This window comes from Rhincodon typus, chromosome 3, assembly GCF_021869965.1.
Source record: "Rhincodon typus isolate 14 chromosome 3, sRhiTyp1.1, whole genome shotgun sequence".
Taxonomy (NCBI): Eukaryota; Metazoa; Chordata; class Chondrichthyes; order Orectolobiformes; family Rhincodontidae; genus Rhincodon; species Rhincodon typus.
The window spans coordinates 21,968,694-21,981,252 of NC_063334.1; the positions used below are offsets into that span (position 1 = coordinate 21,968,694).

The window sequence follows — 12,559 nt, forward strand, 5'->3', positions numbered from 1 at the left end:
AAAAATTAATCTATCTTAATCTTTTTAACTACTAACTTTTAACTCTAATCTGTGTTTGTGTATGTGTTCCATTTTATTATCTTTTCATGATTAATAGCTAATAAATTCATCTTTTAACTTAAGAAAGCTTGATTTTAATTTGGCTTCTTTTAAAGTATAAATATAGTTTAATTAAAAATAAAGGTGTCTATGGGCGAACAAATTCTTCATTAACTAAAATTAACCTTGTTGTGACTGAGAGATGGGTTGAATTATAAAAGGGAGGTATTTATCCCTCCTCACTCAGGTGCATAATTATTTGGGGTATACCATCTGGAATTATAACAAGTAGGAAATCCTCATCTGGGGTCTGACTGTTAACACTAAATTATAAAGAAATATATCAAACATTTACATATTGGTATCAATAGCTTTCTAAGTCTGTAGGAATGAATACAAACATCATTTATTTAATGATCATTAATGATCATTAAAAATAAGCACTACAAATTAACGGTAGCCTCATTCAAAGCCCCAGACCTCACAGCACCAGGGGCCCAGGTTCGATTCCACCCTCGGGCAACTGTCTGTGTGGAGTTTGCATATTCTCCCCATGTCTGTGTGGGTTTCCTCAGGGTGCTCCGGTTTCCTCCCACAAACCAAAGACGTGCAGGCTAGGTGGATTGGCCATGCTAAATTGCCCCTAGTGTTCAGGGATGTGTAGATTAGGTGGGTTATAGGGGGATGGGTCTGGGTGGGATGCTCTGAGGGTCGATGTGGACTTGTTGGGCCGAAGGGCCTGTTTCCACACCGTAGGGATTCTAAGAAACTAAGAAGTCTCTCCAGTTAAAAAATCTGACATATCTGACAATGTGTTTTTATTAGAGTTGGTGTCACTTTATTTACTTCCAAGTGTCACTTGGCATTGCCGTGAAAGGAGATACTTTATAATGTGCACAGTCCTTCCCTCATTAGAATGGTTAGAAATTAAAGGAGATCTAAAATATCATGTTTCTGTGATGCAATATTTTATTGGATGATATATGTCTTCATTTTCTTCTTTTGAGATAGAATTGGGAGTGCACTTTGAGTAAAAGAAGTGTTCATTCCAAACTCTACTCAGTGAAATCACTGAATGAAAATAAGTGACTAGTTTGAATTTTTACTAATTTATTCTGCTTATTTTCACTACAGTCAGATAGAATAGCAGCTTCAATGCCTGTCTGTCTCCCTGCTGAAACCCGTCGAGAGCCATGATTGACAGGAGCCCCAGAACCCTTGTGGATAGCAAAAGCTAAAGGTTGCATGTAACTGTTCAAAGCTGGTCACTGTGTTTTTCATTATGCTGTAGTTCACCAGAGGGGAAAAATATCTAAAAAAAAAATAAATTTCAAAGTCAAAGACTTACCACACTGCTACAAGTCCTGTACCGTATATTTAGCCCTTCACAGTTCCTGTTGGAAAATCAAAAGATATCACTTAAATGTAACAGAATGAAGAACAATACTGTGATCTCTCTTAACGATTACTGCACATTAAATTCTGGATACTGCTGTACGTTAGAGTAAAAATCTTTGAAACAGTTTCCTGATAATTTATTTCATCTAATCTATCCTGCTTTTCAGATTGGTAAGTGTGGTTCCCGATTCCACGTCACCATCCATGGAGTGGCAGATTTCTTTATTAGTGTCATCAATAAAGGGTCAATAAGACAGAGACCTGGACAATACTAGCTACAGTATAATGAAGGCCTTAGAAGGACTTCAGAGTTTTCTTATTCATGCAAACGCTTCCTAATTCCAGATGTCCTGATAATTGTAAGTATAGACTATCAACTTTCAAATTCCATCATTTGATTTTAATACACAAGACTTTCAGGGATTAAAATGGTTTGAGAAAAGGCAAAAAACATGGACCAGAAAGGCTTTCAATATTTACCTGACCACATATTGAGACAAGTTGACATGTAAATCATAAAAGAGTGGCGAAGGTAAACATTGGTCCTTTAGAGGATGAGAAGGCCAATTTAATAACTGGGAATGAGGAAATAGCCGAGACATTAAACAGTTATTTCATGTCGGTCTTCACAGTGGAAGACACAAATAACATGCCGAAAATTAATGGCAAGAAGGTTATAGCAGGTGAGGACCTAGAAACTATCATTATCACTAAGGAGGCAGTGCTGGACAAGCTAATGGGGCTAAAGGTAGACAAGTCTCCTGGCCCTGATGAAATGCATCCCAGGGTACTAAAAGAGGTGATGGGGGAAATAGCAAATGCACTAGTAATTATTTACCAAAGTTCACTGGACTCTGGGGTCGTTCCTGCAGATTGGAAAACAGCCAATGTGACGCCACTGTTTGAAAAAGGAAGTAGACAAAAAGCAGGTAACTATAGGCCAGTTAGCTTAACTTCGGTAGTAGGGAAAATGCTTGAATCTATCATTAAGAAAGAAATAGCAAGACATCTGGATATAAATTGTCCCATTGAGAATACCCAGCATGGGTTCATGAAGGGTAGGTCATGTTTAACTAATTTGGTGGAATTCTTTGAGGACGTTACTTGCATGGTGGACAATGGGGAACCTGTGGATGCGGTGTATCTGGATTTCCAGAAGGCATTTGACAAAGTGCCACACCAAAGGCTGCGACATAAGATAAAGTTGCACGGTATTACAGGTAATGTATTGGCATGGATAGAGGATTGGTTGACCAGTAGAAAGCAAACAGTAGGGGTAAATGGGTGTTTTTCGGGTTGGCGGTCAGTGGCTAGTGGTGTGCCTCAGGGATCAGTGTTGGGACCTCAATAGTTTACAATTTACATAGATGATTTGGAGTTGGGGACTAAGTGTGGTGTGTCAAAATTTGCAGATGACACTAAGGTGAGTTATAGAGCAAAGTGTGCAGAAGACACTGAAAGTCTGCAGAGGGATATAGATAGTCTAAGTGAGTGGGCAAAGGTCTGGCAGATGGAGTACAATGTTGATAAGTGTGAGGTCATCCATTTTGGTAGGAATAACAGCAAAATGGACTATGTTTTAAATGGTAAAAAAATTGCAGCACTCTGCTGTGCAGAGGGACTTGGGTGTCCTTGTGCATGAATCGCTGAAGGTGGGATTGCAGGTGCAGCAGGTAATTAAAAAGGAAAATGGAATTTTGTCTGCCATTGCTCGAGGGATGGAGTTTAAAAACAGGGAGGCTATGCTGCAGCTGTATAGGGTCCTGGTGAGGCCACACCTGGAGTACTGTGTGCAGTTTTGGTCTCCTTACTTGAGGAGAGATATACTAGCACTGGAGGGGGTGCAGAGGAGATTCACTCGGTTGATTCCAGAGTTGAGAGGGTTGGATTATGAGGAGAGACTGAGTAGACTGGGATTATACTCATTGGAATCAGAAGAATGAGGGGAGATCTTATAGAAACATATAAGATTATGAAGGGAATAGATAAAGTGGAGGCAGGGAGGTTGTTTACGCTAGCAGGTGAAACTAGGACTAGAGGGCATCGCCTCAAAATAAAGGGAAGCAGATGTAGGACTGAGGTCAGGAGGAACTTCTTCACCCAAAGGGTTGTGAATCTGCAGAATTCCCTGCCCAGTGAAGTGGTTGAAGCTATCTCGCTGAATGTTTTTAAGGCAAGGCTAGATAAATTTTTGAACAGTAAAGGAATTAAGGGTTACGGTGAGTGGGCGGGTAAGTGGAGCTGAGTCTCAAAAAGATCAGCCATGATCTTATTAAATGGCGGGGCAGGCTCGAGGGGCCAGATGGCCTACTCCTGCTCCTAGTTCTTATGTTCTTATGTTTTTACGTAAGTTCAAGAAAGCAAACTGGAATATACAAAATTGTCTGAACTGAAATTGCCCTTTTATCTAAAGACATCATATATCTAGTGTTAATTGATACGTGAATTAGAAATTGCAAATATTGGATGCGGCAGTGCTGCCTGCAAATATCCAGCTTGGAAAGACAATGGAGCCAGATGCAGGATGACAAAAATTAACATATCTTAATAGCTGCTTTAATAGAGCAGCAGAGAAGGGAAGAAATATGAATTGATAAGAACAAGAGTTGGAAGTCTCTCCCTCTGTCTTCGTCAACAGCGCCGGTAAAAAAGCAAATTGGAGAAACACTATTGAGAACTCTAAAATATCTACAGATTTCACCACCTTTGATGATAAAAGTCAATCTTGAAACAGCTGTGGTCTCAGTTTAAGATAGGAAACTTTAAGGATTCTAAGAATTTTCAAACTGTATCGCCTTCATTCTTCCTGTCAGCACCAGACACATGTAAAATTTCCAACCTATGTGTAGATGTGTTCAATATCATACTTTACTGTTTTTTGCAAAGCTATTAATTAATACAGTTCTCCTTACTTTCAGATAAGGCGACCTTGTAATTGGCTCCTTGATTTTGATTAGCACTACATTTTAATTTAAGTATGAAAAACCTGTTTGCTAAAAAGAATTCAAAATCTTTTTTGTAACCATCTGAGAGGGTTAAATAGAGGACAGTCAATTCCCCATCATCTAGTTGTAACAAAATCTCTCATCATGAACTGTCCATGTCTATCACCTCCCAAAAGATTAGATGTTGGCGAACATCAGCATGATAGAATATCTCAAGTGTAGTTTGTTTGGGCAATTTAGCAGTTTCAATTAAGAACATCAATTTCTCTGTTAATTCATCACCTGGTCTCGATCTCCAATTTCGTGTTTGAGAATATTTCCACTTATAAATGGTGCTCCATTTTGCTCTGTGTTTCCTGTAGATTGTAAATGTTATTATACAAAATAATCTCTCTGACTTAAGCTTGTCAGCACTAGCCAGATTGTGCACTTTGAATACCCAAACAAGCCAGTGATTAAATAAAACTGAAATTGCTGGGAATACTCATATCTGCTGGCAGCAATGATGAGAGAAATAGAGTTAATATGCAAAATTTTCCCAGCCCTTAGGTAACATGGGCAATGGTGAGAAATATGGGCAAATATAGCAAGATTGAAAAACCTAGTTCTCAACATAAAGGCAGAAAATCTAACTTCCCCCTTAAGGTTTAAAGAGCAAATTCTGAATCTCACTTGTCAGTGATGTATTTGTCAGCATGTATTTGGATCTCATTAATAGCAAATTTCAAAGATAGGCAATTTGTTGGAGGTGCCAGTACTAAACAGGGGGTGGGCATGGCATCATATAATGTTAATGTCACACCAAATACCAGCAGCTTACACAGAAACATACTGCATGTGCATCAACGAAATGCTATGACTGTAGATCAGAGGGAGGTAGTTCTTACTGAGTGAAGGGGGACTATGGTCAGCCAGGCGTGGCACTGATACTCAGTCAAGGGCATCATTCAATTTCAATCCAAGGGGGTTGATCATGGTCAGTCAGGCAGTTACTGTGACCAGGGTCTAGAAATCTTGCAGCTGAGGGATTAAGCCATTGTGAGTCCTGCAGGCCATATTTAACCAGTCCAGGGATCACAGGTAAGACAGGTAGTGGTCGGGGGGGGACATCAGTCAGACCTGTATTCACAAGTCAATCACGGTATGGGCCACAGTTAGTTCTGGGAGATTGAACAGTCATAACCAAAGGGGGCAATCCATGCACTCGTACTAGATCTTGTTGGCCTGGAAGATTTGGATGGATCACACCAGGGGAATTTGCGTTGAGAGCCCAGACATGAAGCAAATGTCCTGCCCAGATTCAGGCTCACTTTCCTCAGCAACAACATCGATAGGATTGGAGATTGCAGGCAAGATGCAAGTGGATGGACCAGGCGCTTCCGATGTGTCCTGAAGAGAGACTTCTGAGGGTCCTGTGTCTACTTCTTCCTCTGTCAAGGTGACTCCTGACACCACACTTTCTCCTCAAAAAGAAGGTTCACCTCAAATGATATCCATGTCCCTTAAGACCCTGCCACCTTGCCACTAACACTGAGCATCAACGTCTAATGCAATGGAGTGCAGTTCTGTGATCATTTCCAGCAGCCACCATGGAAACAGCCAGGCACACAGGTGCCAGATCCAGCATGGTTTTAATAATGTTGGCGAATTCCTCCAACCTTCAAATTAATTTTCAACCTATCCACTGCTCCTGTGACTGTCTGTGCATCTGTGCAAAGTCAACACTACAGGGGTCATCTTCTACCTGGGACTGAGCAGGTCTCTCAGTACCAGTGACCTGAAATGTTTTTTTTTCCTTGACTGGCTGGAGAGACATCCCAGTGATGTACTCAGGAGACTGTGCTCCCAAGTCAAATCTAGATACAGCACCCATTGAGGTGAAAATCACTGAGCTGGTGATTGGTGGAGGAGGCAGCCTTGTCAATGCATCCTCTGAGGCTGCAGCTTCTTTGTGATAGAGGCAGGAGGAGCAGATGGGACAATGGAGTGAATATTTCCCTCTTCTGAGCATCATTTGTGTTGGCTGCCTGCATAAGTTAAGGGAGGCCATTGGCTGCACAATAGGCATAGAAAATTCAGCATCTTCAGAATAGGCTAACAGAGGTGATAATGGGTGATAATGGGAGAGCAGCACAGCACAATGAAGTCTAATGGCTGCCTTGCCATTGGTGGTCTGGGCACCCCCTAGAAGTAATCTCTATCCTCTTCAGCTATCTTGGGGATCTTCTCCTCATGGGGATCAATGAGCCAATGTCAGTCACACTGCCATCCTTCTTGGACCCCTTTGCCCAGTTAGGAGACAGTTTCTCTTGCAATGATACAAAAGGCAGGATTGAGTGAGATGGAAGATTATGGAAGAGCTGCTAGTTGTAACACAGGAGCAACAAAGGTGATATTTCTAGATTGCGTGAGTAGGAAGCACAGAAGGGTTAGCAGTTTATGAGATGAGGTGGATGAGAGCCATTGATTGGTGATGCTGCATGCAATAATGGTAGAACATTAACTTTGGTGATGTTAAGAGGTAAGTGGTACTTTGAACAAAAACAAAAGTTGCTGGAAAAACTCAGCAGGTCTGGCAGCATCTGTGAAGAAAAAATCAGAGTTAACGTTCAGGTCCGGTGACCCTTCCTCAGAACCTAGACTCGGACCCAAAACATTAACTCTGATTTCTCTCCACAGATGCTGCTTGACCTGCTGAGCTTTTCAAGCAACTTCTGTTTTTGCTCCTGATTTACAGCATCTGCAGTTCTTTTGGTTTTTATTAAGTAGTACCTTGACATCTGTCTCAGAAATGGGTGCTAAGAGCTTGCAGATAACTAGTGTCAGAAAAAGTGATTGAAGGTAAAGAAATTGCATGCTGTAGTCATATAGTTAAAGGTCTTGAATTTAGAAACATCTTCATGGGTACAATTGTGAGGCTGTGTGATTCACTCCCAGGATTAATGGCAAAAACAAAAACAGTGTCAATAGTTAACATTAGATGAGGGACATAGATGAAGGGAAATAGAAATAGTCGATAACAATACTGAAAACTGTTCTCTCATGTGAAAGGTAAATGCTAAAATAAACCAGTTTAATTGAATAACATTCTTCTGTGCTGTAACTTCTACTCATGTGAATTTCAGCAAGATCACCATCACAGGCTGAGTGAACAGGAAAAACAGAAATAAATTCTGGTTAAGAGTGAAGTAAATATTTTTGATATGTAAAGTTTCAGAGTGTTGTACACAATCAACTGCATTTTCAATGAGCACTGCCCTTCATACACAACTTGTTAAAATGAATAGTTCCATACAATAAATCTATTACATACACAGCTGTAGCACAGAGATTATCCAATTAAGCTGTTAGTGTCTGTTTTTGTACTATTTTATATTACACTATGGTATTGTTGAATGAAACAATACATGTGGGTCCAATAATCCAGCTGGTCATGGAACATACATTCACTGGCTGTTCTAAGAGTTGAAAATATGGCCATTTCATCCATTCACCATAAGTAGCAACTATTTAAGTTTGTATAGCACCTTCAATGTACGAACACGTTCTAATTCCATTGTATAGGAGCATGATGAAACAAAATGGTACCAAATGAACATTATATGGACCAGGGTTTTTTTTGCTGTGTATAATGACTACAAGTAATTCATCAATTACTTCTGTCAGAATTTCAAGAATTAAAAAAACAATCATTTGTTTTAATTGGAGCATAAATTATACATAATATTAAAATAAGTTGGTGGTTTGGGAAACTGGGAACATCAATTAGGGACCTTATTGTGAAACTACATTATTTTCTAATGTGTAAGAAGACTATGAAGTAAATTTGGAGCTGTCAATGCCAGCCCTGTGAAATGTAAAGATTAATATGTGTTGCAAATCACACATAAACCCAGTTTTCTCAAAGCAATAATTCATATGGTGTGAATTCAACTTCAACTTAAAGTACATCCATGTAGTGATTTACATTCAAAGATGTAGGAGCTGTATCCCTGCATCCTAAATTTCACAACTGCCCAAATGGTGGGAGGAAACCTCAATTGTGATCAGCTAAGTTATGGGCCACATTGCACAGAATGCTTTAAAGTGACTGCCAATGGCATGGAGTTTTGATACAGTGCACCACCACTTTCAACTAACCAGGGTTGATGCCCTGATGTTTTGCTGCCCCTGCCTTACCCTTGGATTAAAATTCAATATTATCTTTTTAAAATAGTGAATCAGGAATGTGGAATGGAACTACCTTTCAATATATTGTGTTTTTTCCCCTCTCACCCCTGAACTTTCTCAACCATCTTCTCTCTTAATATCTCTTCCCTCCTAATTCCCTTCAGTTGAATGGAATTGTCTGCTCATGGAGTGTGGGTCTACCTACACCAAATGGAGTGCAGTAGTTCAAAGCAGCAACTCAATACCTCCTTCTCAACAGCAACTAGGATGAGAAATAAATGGCTGGCTCAGCCAGCAATGCCCACATCAAATGAATGAATTTAAAAACCCTCTCTCTCAATTCACATCTATCTGTCCTCAATTTCAAGATTTCCTCTCCTTCTCAGTGTCTCTTCTGTCTGTCAAACCCCTTTCTTTCTCTCAGTACATCATTTTATCTCTTCCATTTAACCCAAGTTTCCTCGATACATCCTGTCAAATTATTTCCTCTGCAGTTGAAATGCACCATTCTCCCTTAAGTATCCCTTTTCAACCCTTCACTCTCAAATAAAAGCATAATATTGTGGATGCTGAAAGTCTGAAATATAAAAAGAAACTCAGCATGTCTGGTAGAATCTGCAGAAGGAAACAGTTAACACTTAAAAAGTAACATTCATACCACACAAATGCCAGGTCATAACCATGACCAACAAAAGACAATCCAACCATTGCCCTTCAATATTCAATGGTATTACTATCACTGAATCCTCCACTGCCAACATCCAGGGGGTTACCATTGACCAGAAACTCAACTGGACTGGCCATATAAATACAACGGCTACAAAACCAGATTAGAGGCTAGGAATACTGCACAAGTAATTCTTGTAAAAATTTGTGTTGAAATTCGTCTCAAGAGCATTGTGTTCTTTGGGGTATGATATTATTTCCCTGTCCACTTACACAACAAAAAAACTTAGACATGGTCAAAAATCAATTGCAAAAGCTCAATCTTTGGTTTCTCAAAACAGAACAAAAATGTTGTGTTCTACAACAGACATACCTCAACTCAAGTAAATCCAAACAAATGTACAATGGGGTGCAACCAGGTTCAGCTTTTGCAAAAGTTAACCTTTATCTCATACTGAATACATTAGAATAAGATGAACATAAATACTGCTGACCATCTATTCACATCTTTGCATGTTAGCTACAATGTAAGATAAACTGAGAGGAGTGTTGCAGGGTTACAACTTGGTAAAGTTGTATTTTTGTCTGGCTCTTGTGGCACAGTGATAATGTCCCTACCTCTTAGCTATAAGACCTCAGTTCAAGTCCCACCAGCTCCCAAGGTACATAATAACATCTCTAAACAAGTTGATTAGGAAATGTACAAATGGGTTAGTTTTGTGTGCAATAACACTGCTGGATATAGGAAAAAAAAGTTTTGTGATTTTGACATCAATAAATGTGTGCAATTTTTAAACGCGGAATGAGACTAGGAATAAATTTGAATTTTGAAAACTAGTGGAAGGATAAATAGTTAATTTTAATTATCAACCAAGATAAAGTAGACAAAGCAACGTCCACGAGTATTTCATTGTTAAGACACACAATAAATTAACAGCACATCACTTGGCAGAATCTTTGTACAGCTGTAATCTTTGCCCAAAGGTACGTTAAAATAAGAGGTGGCAAATTCCAACAAGGTCTGTTACATACATTGCTTCAGAGTAGTAGCAAATTGGGATAATTGTTCAGTTATATGGAAAAGGGTTATTGGTGTCAAGTAGTTGATTAAAAATGCAATCTAACCCTTCTGTGAAACAGTACTGAATGAAAGAATTTGAAGTACTTGACCCTTTGATGCAAGGAACCTGAATGAGGGTGCATGAACAATTAGGCCCTTTCAAGGAAAAAGAAAACAATGGCTTTATGGTTTATTACCTCACCAACCCCACTTTGTTGCAGTTGTGGTTGTATGTAATTAGCAGATGTTATATTCAATGGCATAGGAAATGATCAATGGCTGTAAATGACCAAGAAACTAATTCTTTCATTAGAATAACACAAGAGAAAAAAAAATCAGTACCTTCTAGATCGGATCCTGTTTTAAAGTTCAACTTTTATCTTTAAAAACTTGAGTCTGTACAAGCAGGCTAGGGTGTAGTAATTTTGCATATAATCTGCCGTGAAAGTAGTGCAAAGCCAATGTTTCAAAATCGTCTCTGTCAATGCCAGCACGGGTTCAGCAGAGCAATGTCAAAAAATTTTAGTAATTTGCTGCCAAAACTGCAGAGTACGTGGCACAGAAGATGTTTCTTAAGATGTTATAAAAGGATTAGGAGTTGAATTTCTGCAAGCACTGCTCAGAGAATGTTTCTGAGGATTTCTCACTGAAGTTACAATGGATGACTGAGAGATGCATTGCAGACGTTAATGATGTCCAATGATCTAACTCACAATGCACCCATTAAACCAACTTACATAGCAAACCAATACACAGCAGAAAAAATAATCAAAATACTAATGGAATGTCCATCATTGACTCAAGAGGGTTGGAACAGAAAAAAAGTGTGAAAGTAATTTTTCAGCTATGAGGAGACTTTGTCAGGCCTCATTTAGATAATATATTTACTTTGGGGCACTGTAGCTCAGACAGGGCTTGCTGGCCTTAGAGAGGGTACAGAACAGATTCACTCTAAAGTTGTCAGAATTAACCATTATATTATAAGGACAGGTAGTGTAAACTTGGTTTGTATTCCTTGAGTTTAGAAAGTTGCCAGATGACCAAATGATAATGTTTAAAATTTTAAAGGCATTTAATGAGATAGATGCAGATAAATATTTCCTATTGTGGGGGCATCAAGAAGAGGGGGCACATACAGCAAGTCAATTAAGGAGTGATATTGGAAAACACTTTTGTGTAAGTATAATGGAAATCTGGACCTCATTCCCCAAAGGACTGTGGATACTAAAAATTAATTAAACTTTATGATTGAGATAGCAAGATTCATTTTGGATAAAGACATTAAGGGATATGAATTAAAGATTAAAAAAAATTGAATTTACATAAAACCTTTCACAACCTCAAGATGTTCTAACTTGCTTTTCAGCTGATGAAGTGCTTTTGAAATGTAGTCACTACTGTAATATGGAAAATGAAAAAAAAAACTAATTTCTGCACAGCAAACTCTCACAAACAATGTGACATTTGCCAGATAATCTGTTTTGTGATGTGGATTGAGCAACAAATACTGACCAGGACATTAGTGTAATCTTCTTTGAAATAATGCCATTAGACCCTCCACATGCTCCCCAGTGAGTTGGTGAGTCTTCAGTTTAGTTTATCATCTGAAATGTGGTACATCCAACAGCTCTCTGTACTGCACTGGAATATCAGCATTGATTTCCACACTCAAATTCTGAAGTGGGACGTGAACCCATACCTTTCTGGTTCATGAAGAAGACTGATACCCACTGAGTCATTGATGACAAGCACAAATAAAGATTAACCATGACCTCAGTGAATGATGAAACAAGCTGGAGAAGTTGAATGGCCTCCTCCACTTCCCCTAAGCCTAGGCTCCTATGAATTGTTGCTTATCATTTACCTAACTGAAGTGATTCACTGGATGAAAAACAGACTGTGATCTCAGTGTTAGGATCTCAAATTTGCACATATTTCATTATGACAAATCCAATTGCCTTTTGGAGGTCTCTCTGGAATCTGTTTTCATCACACTTACTGGTGTTGCATCCAGATCTTAACAAATCTCTGAGATTTTAATAATTGCCCATCTGGAGCTTTTTGTCCGTTACTATAAAACTCTCCCCCCTTTGGTTTCCATTGCGCTTGCCAGAGGAAACAGTTTCTCCTTATTTACTCTATCAAAACTCAAAATTTTAAGTAACTCTATTAGAATGCCTCCTAATAGCTTCTGCTGTCTGGAGCATAATCCCAGTTTCTCCAGTCTCCCAAACTAAATAGTTTCCAGGCAATGTCAAATTTTAACCAATACAGTTAGGGG

At 39.0% G+C, this 12,559-nt stretch overlaps 1 protein-coding gene across 1 annotated transcript in view; it reads right to left on the minus strand.

Annotated features, from left to right (window-relative positions):
* The window catches only part of LOC109921924 (ADAMTS-like protein 1), a 499,722-nt gene that overhangs the window by 215,399 nt on the left and 271,764 nt on the right, over window positions 1–12,559 (minus strand). Inside the window, exon 4 of the mRNA XM_048595307.1 lies at window positions 1,388–1,433. Within this exon, the coding sequence (XP_048451264.1) occupies window positions 1,388–1,433 (46 nt within the window). The remainder of the gene's footprint in view (window positions 1–1,387; window positions 1,434–12,559) is intronic.